Source organism: Mobula birostris, chromosome 6, assembly GCF_030028105.1.
Source record: "Mobula birostris isolate sMobBir1 chromosome 6, sMobBir1.hap1, whole genome shotgun sequence".
In the NCBI taxonomy this organism is placed as follows: Eukaryota; Metazoa; Chordata; class Chondrichthyes; order Myliobatiformes; family Myliobatidae; genus Mobula; species Mobula birostris.
Genome location: NC_092375.1, coordinates 94621584 through 94634163, shown reverse-complemented (window position 1 = coordinate 94634163; position 12580 = coordinate 94621584). Strand labels below are relative to the sequence as shown.

The following is a 12580-nucleotide window of genomic DNA, read 5'->3' as shown; positions in this document are numbered from 1 at the left end:
ACATAGCACTGGGCAGACTGGATAGGGACTAACGAACAATATTCCAGAGGAACGCAGCATCTGTGGAGGATAAGGAATTGCCAACGTTTCAGGATGACAAACTATATCATTCTTTCTGCTGCTAGACCTGAGTGTGATGCAGCAGGGAGTTCAGAAGCCTAATGCTCCGAGAAAAGAAGTTCAATAGGTACATTTATATAGGTATCTGTTAGTCTCATGAGACTATGGGTTTGCACCTTGGAAGGTTTCCAGGGCGCAGGCCTGGGCAAGGTTGTATGGAAGACCATCAGTTGCCCATGCTGCAAGTCTCCCCTCTCCACACTACCAATGTTGTCCAAGGGAAGGGCATTAGGACCCATACAGCTTGGCACCGGTGTCATCGCAGAGCAATGTGTGGTTAAGTGCCTTGCTCAAGGACACAACACACTCCCTCAACCAAGGCTCGAACCAATGACCTTCAAATCACTAGACAAACGCCTTAACCACCTGGCCATGTGCCAACACATAGGTACATTTAATGTCAGAAATATATACAATATACATCCTGAAATTCTTTTTCTTTGCAACCATCCACAAAAACAGGAGTGCCCTGAAGAATGAATGACAGTTAAATGTTAGAACCCCAAAGCACCCCCCAGCTCCCCCCTCCCACACGCAAACAGCAACAAGGCAATGACCCATCTTGACCGTTCTTGTCTTTATGCATTGGAGTCTCCTTCCTGACAGTAACAAGCCAAAAAGGGATGCTAGGAAGATGGGTAGGGTCTTTGATAACACTGAGGACCCTGCATACACTCCTGATAGATGTCCCCAGTGGATGGTAGGGAGGCCCTATGATCCTCTCGACTGTTCTCACAGACCTTCATAGGGACTTGCAGTCTGATGCTCTGCTGCTCCCATATCAGATGGAAATGCAGCTTGTCAGAATGCTGTCAATGGTGCTCATGTAAAATACAGTTAAGATAGGAGAGGGGAGCCTCACTTGTCTCAATCTGCTCAGGAAGTGGAGGTGCTGCTGTGCCTCCTTATTCAGGGAGGTGATATTGAGGGACCGGGTGAGATCATCCCTGATGTGAACTCCCAGTAACTAGATTCAGTTGACTCTCCCTATGAGGAAGCATGTATGTGCAGAGAGAGATGGTTCACCTGCACCTTCCTAAAGTCCACAATCATTTCTTTGACCTTCTCCAAATTCAGACTCGGGTTGTTGTTCTCACACCAGTCCACCAACCGCTTCACTTCCTCTTTGTGCACTGTCTCATCATCGTTGGTGATGAGGCCAACCACTGCTGTGTCACCCACAAACTTGGCATGATCTGAGCTGACTCCCATGGCTCAGTCGTGCACTGGCAGTGTGAAAAGCAGTGTGCTGATCACAGCCCTGGGGATTGCCAGTGCTCAGCGCAATGGGACAAAAGACGTTGCTGCCCACACAGTCTGACTGTGGCCTTTCTGTTATGATATCCAGGATCTAGTTACAGAGGGAGACGTTGAGACCCAGTGAAGACAGCTTCCCCACCAGTTTTTGGGGTACGGTGGTGTTAAATGTCTTGCACCACAGTCCAGCATCTGCAGTCTCTTGTGTTTCAAGACTGTATAGGGAGATACTGTGCGAAAGGACAGTACCTGCTGAGCTGTGTCTACGCCCACCTGGACAAGCCAGCGAGCACTGTGAGGGTCATGTTTTTTGACTTCTCCAGTGTTTTCAACACCATCTGCCCTGCTCTGCTGGGGGAGAAGCTGACAGCGATGCAGGTGGATGCTTCCCTGGTATCATGGATTCTTGATTACCTGACTGGCAGACCACAGTACGTGTGCTTGCAACACTGTGTGTCCGACAGAGTGATCAGCAGCACTGGGGCTCCACAGGGGACTGTCTTGTCTCCCTTTCTCTTCACCATTTACACCACGGACTTCAACTACTGCACAGAGTCTTGTCATCTTCAGAAGTTTTCAGATGACTCTGCCATAGTTGGATGCATCAGCAAGGGAGATGAGGTTGAGTACAGGGCTACAGTAGGAAACTTTGTCACATGGTGTGAGCAGAATTATCTGCACCTTAATGTGAAAAAGACTAAGGAGATGGTGGTAGACCTGAGGAGAGCTAAGGTACCAGTGAACCCTGTTTCCATCCAGGGGGTCAGTGCGGACATGGTGGAGGATTACAAATACCTGGGGATACGAATTGACAATAAACTGGACTGGTCTAAGAACACTGAGGTTGTCTACAAGAAGGGTCAGTGCTGTCTCTATTTCCTGAGGAGACTGAGGTCCTTTAACATCTGCCGGACGATGCTGAGGATGTTCTATGAGTCTGTGGTGGCCAGTGCTATCATGTTTGCTGTTGTGTGCTGGGGCAACAGGCTGAGGGCAGCAGACACCAACAGAATCAACAAACTCATTCGTAAGGCCAGTGATGTTGTGGGGATGGAACTGGACTCCCTCACGGTGGTGTCTGAAAAGAAGATGCTGTCTAAGTTGCATGCCATCTTGGTCAATGTCTCCCATCCACTACATAATATACTGGGTGGGCACAGAGTACATTCAGCCAGAGACTCATTCCTCCAAGATGCAGCACAGAGCGTCATAGGAAGTCATTCCTGCCTGTGGCCATCAAACTTTACAACTCCTCCCTTGGAAGGTCAGACACCCTGAGCTGATGGGCTGGTCCTGGACTTATTTCATAATTTACTGGCATAATTTACATATTACTATTTAACTATTTATGGTTCTATTACTATTTATTATTTATGGTGCAATGGTAACGAAAACCAATTTCCCCCGGGATCAATAAATATATATTTTTTTTTAGAGCTTCTTCTTGGTTACATAAGAAATAGGAGCAGGAGTAGGCCATGCGGCCCATCCAGCCTGCCCCGCCATTCAATAAGATCATGGCTGATCTGTCCATAAACTCAGCTCCATCTCCCTGCCTTTTCCCCTTAACCCTTAATTCCCTTACTATGTAAAAACTTATCTAACTGTATCTGAAATATACTTAGTGAAGAAGCCTCAACTGCTTCCCTGGGCAGAGAATTCTACAGATTCACCACTCCCTGGGGAAAAACAATTTCTCCTCATCTCCGTCCTAAATCTTGAGGCAATATCCCCTAGTTCTAGTCTCACCTACGAATGGAAACAACTTTCCTACTTCTATCTTATTATCTATCCCTTTCAAAATTTTGTATGTTATAAGATCCTCTCTCATTCTTCTGAATTCCAGACAGAATAGTCCCAGGCGACTCAATCGCTCCTCATAGGTTAACCCCTTCATCCCTGGAATCAACCAAGTGAACCTCCTCTGCACTGCCTCCAAAGCCAGTATATCCTTCCTAAAGTATGCAGATCAGAACTGCACACAGTACTCCAGATGCGGCCCTACCAATACCCTGTTTAGCTGCAGCATGACCTTCCTGCTCCTGAATTCAATTCCTCTAGCAATGAAGGCCAACATTCTGTTTGCCGCCTTAATAACCTGTTGTACCTGCAAGCCAAGGGTTCCAAGGTGACAACTCTAGTCTTTCTAATCTATCCATACAACCAAAATTCCTCCTTGGTCCCATTTTTGCCCCATTCTCTTTCAAATCATCCCAAAACATGGCAGCCAGAACAGGACACGACACCAGTTGTGGATGAAGCACTGCCCCCAGAAAGCAGCATCCATCAAGGACTCACCACAATCTCAGGATGTAGGGGCAGGGGGAGCAGGGGGAAGGTGTGAATATATATGGTGAGAGGGGTAAGATTTTAAAGGGACCTGAGAGGCAAATTTTTCTACACAGGGAGTGATGGGTGTGAGTCATGAGTATGACTATGACTATGATCACAGTAAAATGCTCTGCCCTTCACTGGTCAAGTCCTGAAGTCTACTCTCTAATGGATGCTGCATTACTTGTAGTTCAGGATCCAATTAGCAATAAAACTCTCCTACTGCAACTCTACCCTTAGCTGTGGAAGTAACTCTTTGTCTTTTTGACCTTTACCACTTCCAGGTCAGATGCAGTAATCATAATCCAGAGGCTGGTAGGAATAGGATTCTGACTGGTGTACATAGTCCTCCTGAAATCAGGTGAGATTCATGGTCAGACTATTAACCATTCTTGTGCAGGGCTCAATTTGATGCTGTCTATTTTATACTTCTCTATGTGGACACATCACAGCTTGGTATGGAAGCTGATCAGAACGAGAAATTCCAGAAAGTTGTGAACACAGATCAGGCTACCACCATAGACTCCGTCCGCACCTCCTGCTGTTTCAGGAAAGCTGCCAACATGAGGCAGGACTCCTTCCAACTGGTCACTTCCACTCCCCGCTCTCCTGTGAGGCAGTACATACAAAAGGTTGAGAACACGAAATATCAGGCTCAAGGACAGTTTCTGTAGGGCTGTTACAATACTCTTGAATGAATCTCTCATACTGAAAGATGAACTCAGTCTACCTCATCATGGCCCTTGTACCTCCTTTGTCTACCTGCACTGCACTTCATCTGTTATTGTATCATGTTGCGTTCTCTTATCAATGTATTTATTTATGGAATTAACTGTGTAGATGAAAGTTACATACGTGGATAGAGTGTTGGCTGATTGGCAGGAAACAGAGAGTGGGAATAAAGGGATCCTATTCTGGTTGGCTGCCAGTTACCAGTGGTGTTCCACAGGGATCAGTGTTGGGGCCGCTTCTTTTTACATTGTACATCAATGATTTAGATTATGGAATAGATGGCTTTGTGGCTAAGTTTGCTGACGATATGAAGATAGGTGGAGGGGCCAGTAGTGCTGAGGAAACGGAAAGTCTGCAGAGAGACTTGGATAGGTTGGAAGAATGGGCAGAGAAGTGGCAAATGAAGTACAATGTTGGAAAGTGTATGGTTATGCATTTTGGCAGAAAAAATAAACGGGCAGACTATTATTTAAATGGGGAAAGAATTCAAAGTTCTGAGATGCAACGGGACTTGGGAGTCTTCGTACAGGATACCCTTAAAGTTAACCTCCAGGTTGAGTCAGTAGTGAAGAAGGCGAATGCAATGTTGGCATTCATTTCTGGAGGAATAGAGTATAGGAGCAGGGATGTGATGTTGAGGCTCTATAAGGCGCTGGTGAGACCTCACTTGGAGTACTGTGGGCAGTTTTGGTCTCCTTATTTAAGAAAGGATGTGCTGATGTTGGAGAGGGTACAGAGAAGATTCACTAGAATGATTCCAGAAATGAAAGGGTTAACATATGAGAAACGTTTGTCCGCTCTTGGACTGTATTCCTTGGAGTTTAGAAGAATGAGGGGAGACCTCACAGAAACATTTCGAATGTTAAAAGGCATGGACAGAGTGGATGTGGCAAAGTTGTTTCCCATGATGGGGGAGTCTAGTACGAGAGGGCATGACTTAAGGATTGAAGGGCGCCCTTTCAGAACAGAAATGCGGAGAAATTTTTTTAGTCAGAGGGTGGTGAATCTATGGAATTTGTTGCCACGGGCAGCAGTGGAGGCCAAGTCATTGGGTGTATTTAAGGCAGAGATTGATAGGTATCTGAGTAGCCAGGGCATCAAAGGTTATGGTGAAAAGGCAGGAGAGTGGGACTAACTAGGAGAAAATGGATCAGCTCATGATAAAATGGCGGAGCAGACTCAATGGGCCGAATGGCCTACTTCTGCTCCTTTGTCTTACGGTCTTATGGTTTTATGATATGCAAACAAAAGATTTTCCACTGTACTTTGGTACGTGAGACAATAAACCGATTACCAATTCCAATTATAATTTGTAAGTTTAAAGCAGAAATTGTTGGGAATATTCAGCAAATCAGGCAACATCTTTCTCATTTTTATCCTTTACCATTCAGCCCATCGAATCACTGCCAGCACTCAGAGCATTCCCACTGGTCCTGTTCTCCCACATTCCCCATCACCCATTCTCTCCACATCCCCATCCAGGCTCTGCCCTCACCCACACATAGGCTGAATAACCTACTAACTTGCATGTCCTTAGGATGTGGAGGAAACTGGAGCACCAGTCATGGGGAGATCATGCAAACTCCACACAGACAGCACTTGAGCTCAGGATCACTGGAGTAGAGAGGGAGGGCACAGTTTGAAAGGCTGCACCACTGTGCCGCTCTCACCTCCAGAGGAGATAAAACACTTCTGCTCAAAATATAACATTGGATCTGGGAAAAATTAGAAATAAAATTCCGATAATCCAGCATATTTAGGATTTTGGTGATGACAGCCTGGCAGATTTTCTGAACTTTTGCATGTCCGTCCTTGTGAGTAACATTCAGTTGTTATTAGACAGTCATACAGCATTGGAACAGACTATTTGGCCCCACTTCTCCATGCTGACTCCATTTCCCGGTGAGCTAGTCCCAAGTGCTTCACATTTGACCCACAATCCTTTATTCATGTACATATCTAGATGGCTTCTAAATGTTGCCAATATGCCTGTTTCAACCACTATTTCTGGCAGCTCATTCCAAATGCACATCATCCTTTGCATAAAAAATCTACCCCAGTATTCCTTTGAAATCTTTCACCTCTGATCTTAAGACCATGAGATAACGTAATTGGGAGAAATGTACATAATTCACAACCACCAACACTGGGGTGGGGTTTCGCTTTAACAGGCTAGTCTGACATGATGACTTTGTTACATAAAGGTTTTTAGTGTGCTCTTGTGTTTAGGTATTGGAGTTCAATTACGGGGTTCATTAAGCATAAATACCTCTGTTCGTTTTATTTGCGAAAACCTACATTGGTGACCCCGATGTGATAGGACGATTCCAGTTATTTAACATGTCGGCCAATGCAGTCTCTTTGAATCTGCTGGGGTTTTGGAGCAAAATGCCTTGGCTTAGTTTGTACTAGCTGAGGCCCAATTTGCCCTGCGAGGAATTACCACCGACGGCACTTAACTCTATTAGGTGGTAGCATTGCTCAGCAATCCCAGAGTGGTGAGTCTGCCTGAACACAATAAACACCAATCGCTGAAAATTCTCCTTTTACAGACTTTCAGATTATCGGAGTCCGAGCGCGCCAAACAGTTGTTCGCCTTCCTTACCTGATCGCGGTAATGATAGGCCTCCGGAGCTAATGGAACATGTACTGTCTCTCCTAGGAAATCACCATCCTTGTTTTATTTTTAAAGATCTCTTCATGCAGCAAATGCCTGATCAAGTTTGCATAGCCGTCCCTGATGCACCTATGATGGACTATAGGGAGTTGGCTAAAATGGCTGATAGTCGGTACTTAGCCGGGCAGCGGACAGCGGTGCATCATTTCCTCTCCTTTCGCTACCTCAATAAGCTCGGTAAGTAAGACTCTCAACATGAGGATACCCACAGCTGTGAAACAGCCAACTCTGGGTCTGTGTTTTTACCACTATCGCTTTGGTAGGAGTGCTAAGAAGTGCCGACCGCCTTGCAGCTTCGACGGTGCCAGCACAGCGGAACATCAGAGGTCTGTGAACACCGCGGGGTCGGACGTCTGCTGTTCATTATGGACACCCTTTCAGGGCGACGCTTCTTGTCTGGCACGGGTGCTCAAGTGAGTGTGCTGCCAGCATCCCCTGTCGATAAGGCAAAGAGTGACGAAACCTTGCTGGACGCTGCTAATGGCAGCAAGATCCAGACCCACGAGACATGATGGGTGATGCTTTGGTTCGGTGGGCGATGTTACACGTGGGCCTTCATCCTGGCTCAACTGGCTAGACCTCTGCTCGGTGCAGATTTCCTGTGTGCCCAGGGACTGTTAGTTAATCTTATGAACTACAGGCTTGTGGGTGTCATGGACTTTGGATCGTTACCCTGTTCCCGTAGCAAGTTCCCTATAACGACTCTGTCAAGCGCATGCGCCGCCGCGTACGCGTTTACTCGGCTGCTGGGCGAATCCGCAAACCTCACCCGGCCCACATTGACCACTACAGTTGCAAAACATGGGGCCATGCACCACGTTCCACAGTCAGTCCACACCTGTGCGTGTAAACTGGACCCAGAAAAGCTGGCAACCACGACAGAAGGCATTGTACGCTGCTCAAATAGCCCCTGGCCTTCACCCCTCCAAATGCTCCCTAAGTCCGATGGTAGTTGTCACCCATGTAATTACTGACGCCATTACCCCCGATTGTTACCCAGTACTACACATCCAAGACTTCTTGGTATATTTAGCAGGGAAGTAATTTTTTTTTTCCAAAGTCGATCTAACTGGGAGATACCATCTGGTGCCTGTGTGCCCAAAACAGCGTTATTGGCCTTATTGAGTTTCTGTGAATGTCGTATAGACTGAAAAATGTAGCACAGACTGATGGACTCGTTATTAAAAGACTCAGATTTTCTTTTTGTTTACCTGGATGACATACCTGTGTTCAGATTTGGATGCACTGGCGCCATCTCATTTCCGCACCCTTTTCGAGCATTGTAACCAGCATGGATTGATTAATAACCCTGCTAAATGCCTATTTGGGTTGTCAACCATTGACTTTCTTGGACATCACATCTCAGCAGAAGGTGCGAAACCCCTCCCATCAAAAGTAGTCTATTATAGATTTCTCACTGCCTCACACTACAAAAAATTACATGAATGTTTAGGTGTGTTAAATTTCTATTACCGCTTCATTCCGCGAGCTGCTGAACTTGTGCTCCCCCGTTTAAAAGCAATCCCCAATTACGCGCTTGACTGGTCAGCAGACATGACCAGGGCATTTGATGATACCAAACGAGCTCTTTCTAATGACCCTACTGGAGCACCCGCTCCGCAACCCAACCCATAGCTGCTGTTACTACTGACGCTTCAGGGGATGCTGTGGGTGGTGAGCACGAACAGTTGGTCAGAGACGTGCGGCAGCTGCTTGCCGCCTTCAGCCGACAGCACCATCCCCCTGAAAGGAAGTACAGCACGTTTGACCATGAACTTCTGTCTTTATCTGGCTGTTCGCCATTTTCATTTTCTTCTGGAGGGTCACCACAAACCCCTTGTGTATGCGATGGCCTAAATAGCAGACTTGGTCTGCACAGCAGGCTTTCATATCCGAGTTCACAACTGATATACAACATACCAGGGGAAAAGTAATGCCGTGGCTGATTGCCTCTCATGGCCAACTGCTGAGCCCTTACACATCGGGGATGACTATGCCGGCATGACAGCCAGCCAAGTTACTGACCCGGAGGGCCAGGCTTACCGAAGAGCAGTCACAGTACTGCGACTGGCTGACATAAAGTTTGGGGAAGCTGGGTTTCTCTCCTATGCGATGTCTTAGCTAGTTGCTTACAAACTGGACCCGTACTGTTTTCGACTCAGTACGTGGCCTTTCACATCTAGGCCAGAAGGCCTCAGAGAAAATGATTGCACTAAAGGTTCTTTAGCACGGCCTCAGAAAGTACGCGTGTGGTTGGACTGCCAGCGGGCAAAAATGAACCGTTATGTTCAGGCGCCATTAGCACCTTTTGTGGTCCTTGAGTGACGGTTTGACCATGTCAATATGGATCTTGCTTGTATCTTACCCCTTCCCACAGTTTCATGCACCTCGTTACCATGGTGGACTGTACCACCAGATGGTCAGAGGTCGTCACTCTAGCATCGACGACGGCCGCAGACGTGGCTCGGGCATTCATCAGCACCTGTGTTGCTCGGTTTAGCACCCCATCTGGTATTTCCTCTGACTATCGTCCCCAATTCATCTCAGGCCCCTGGGCTGCAAGGCCCGGACCTCGGTGTTATGCTACATCACACCACGGCCTATAACCCGCAGTCTAATAGCCTACGCGAGCAATTTCACTGCTCCCTAAAAGCTGCTCTGAGGGCTTCCCTGACCGATGAGTATTAGCATGATCATATCCTATGGGTCCTACTGGGGCTCAAAACTGCCCCAAAAGAGACATTCATCACAGAGTTGGTATACAGATAGCCATTAGGAGTACCTGGTGATTTCTTTCTTGATGCCAGGACTGCCTGGGCAGACTCTTAACTCTATCTGTATCTTCACCATTTAAAAAAGCTTAAGCCAAATATCAAAAAAAAGTGCTTTGAGAGGGAAGAGTGGGAGAGGTCTGGGCAGGATAGGATAAATAGATATTAACAGAAAAGGAGGAAAAGTCAAGTTTATTGTCAGTGCACAAGTGCAGTGAAGTACAAGTACAGTGAAAAATGTTATTGCTGCAACATACAATGTTGAAAAAATACGGTTGTTAGCTTTGTTTGTTTTGGTTCCACAGGCTGAAGTATTGCTGCTTTAACTCTTACTTTTCAAATCCCTGTGAGATTTCTATATAAATTGATTCTAGTGCGGCTTTGACTGGGTGAACAGTTTTCTTTTAATTTGCAGAGTTATTGGTGCAATCGCTAATTTTGAAGAATTCAGCAAGGCTTACAATTGTCCTAGTACATCACCGATGAACAGAGATGCTAACTCCTGCCGAGTGTGGTAGACTATGATTCAGATCACTTGCATCGCTGACTGACACCTAACCAAGTCAAAGTGGTATCAGGTGTGTGTGTGTGTGGAGGCACCTTTATGTCTGTTTTATTTGAAACCGTGGTCACAAACCAGATGCTTTGCTAGGTCAGTGTTGTAATACAAAGCCCCCTCAAGATGTAGGTTTGAACAGTCCTGAATCCTGCTGAAGGGTCTCAGCCTGAAATAATGACTGGTCATTCCCCTCCATGACTTGCTGAGTTCCTCCAACATATTGTGGGTGTTCCTGTAGATTTCAACAGACTGCAAACAAAGCAGACATTGTCAGCACTGTATCCCCCACGGGTAAAGGGAATGGGAATGTTGCAGGTCACTTATTCGTTGGGATCCATGCCCATTCATACTGAAGAATCCTGCCAGGTCTACCCCCAGTGATCCTCGTCACTCTGAGGATGTGGCATTCATTGATACAGAGGCCTTTGAACAAGTCAGTAAAGTTATGTCCCACAGCTGTAGGAGCCGCACTCAGTGGCAGGAAGCCTCAGAACAGCTGGCGCACTGTTAGCTGCTTTGTTCCATCAAGGACTGGCCCCATTACATGGCACTACTTACCTTGGCATTGGGAAGTGCTCTTAAATTGTTCCTGACACATCTGGGTGCCTTTTGAAATCTGATTGCTGGACTAGTGTGGTTGGGGCATCTTGGTTGGCGTTGATGTTTTGGGCTGAAGGGCCTGTTTCCATGAGGGACTGGTGAAGTTCTGACAAAAATAGACTCATACCTTAGGCTCAGGTGTTCTGAATATTCACAACCTGCGCAAGACTGAGAACCAACAGAGGTAATTCACAGTGGTCACCTCCAGGGGAAGTTCAGGTGGGTGGTGATTGGAATAACAAAGAAATGATTCATAGAGTTACACAGCACAGAAACTAGGCTCTACTGTACAACTTACCCATATCCATCAAAATGTATGTACGCTATCCCATCTACTTGAGTTTTGCCCATATCCCTCTAACCTTTTTTATCCATGTACCAAATGTCTTCTACAGGTTATAACTGTACCTGCCTCTATCATCTCCTCTGGCAGTTTCTTCCCTATACCCAATACCCTCTGTGTGGAAATACTTGCCCTTTGAATCTTTCTCCTCTCACCTTGAACTTATGACCCCCTAATTTTAGATTCCCCTACCCTGAAGAAATAGACAGTGACTCTTTACCCTAACTATGAGCTTCATAATTTTATTAACCTCTAAGATCACCCCTCAACCTCCTTTGCTCCAGGGAACAGTCCCAACTTGTCCAATCTCTCTTTCTAACTCAAGCACCCTAATCTTGTGAATCTTTTTTGCATCCTCTCTCATTTCCTATGGTGTGGCAGCAGGAACTGCATACTAAACTCCAGTGCAGCCTTACAGACCATTTGTAACATAACTCAATACCGCATAATTCAGTACCACAGCAATGAAGAAAAGCACTCTGTATGCCTTGTTCAGCACCGTCTACCAGAGCTGCTATTTTCGGGAAACAATGTACTTGCACCATAAGCTCTTGCTATTCAATAATACTCCCAGGACCTTGCAATCTCTGTGTACGTTCTGGTCTGGTTTAACTTCCCAAAATGATAAATGTTTCTCTTAAAACAACTCCACCCCAAACATCACCAATGATCCAACTCGTTAATGGGACAGCAGATCATTCAAACTGGATCAGCAAATTTGCAGGTGACACCAAAATTGGCCGCGTGGCAGACATCGAAGACTGTCGGAGCTTGCAGTGGGATTGGGACCAGATAGAATTTAATGCAGACAAGTGTGAGGTGTTGCAGTTAGGGGGAATGGGGAAATGTTTAAGGGGAACATGAAGAGAGAATTCTTCACTCGGAGGGCTGTGAGAGTGTGGAATGAGCTGCCAGCACGAGTGGTGCATGCAAGCTCGATTTCAACATTGTAGGTGAATGGGACTGGGCAGTTTAACATGGACTGGATGTGCAGAAAGTTAGAGGACCTTGACCTAATGAGTACACACCAGCTCAAAGCTACAATAATCCAGTAATTCCTGCTCCAGATCAATCATCAGTGAGACCTGATGTCTGCTTCATCGAGCACTTTGCTCCATCTGCAATAAACAAGATAGACAATTTAAGTTCAATCCCCATTCCCATTCTGACATGCAAGTCCTTGGTCAACT

General features: G+C 46.2%; 2 protein-coding genes across 2 annotated transcripts in view; one reads left to right on the top strand and one right to left on the bottom strand.

The window, feature by feature from the left end:
• Positions 1–10406, top strand: part of phex (phosphate regulating endopeptidase homolog, X-linked) — an 87967-nt gene extending 77561 nt beyond the window's left edge. Inside the window, exons 17-18 of the mRNA XM_072259725.1 lie at positions 3993–4069; positions 10304–10406. Coding sequence (XP_072115826.1) covers positions 3993–4069; positions 10304–10406 — 180 coding nt within the window. The remainder of the gene's footprint in view (positions 1–3992; positions 4070–10303) is intronic.
• Positions 10084–12580, bottom strand: part of cul4a (cullin 4A) — a 93293-nt gene continuing 90796 nt past the window's right edge. Inside the window, exon 21 of the transcript XR_011886375.1 lies at positions 10084–12508. The gene's annotated coding sequence lies outside the window, so the exon portion shown is untranslated. The remainder of the gene's footprint in view (positions 12509–12580) is intronic.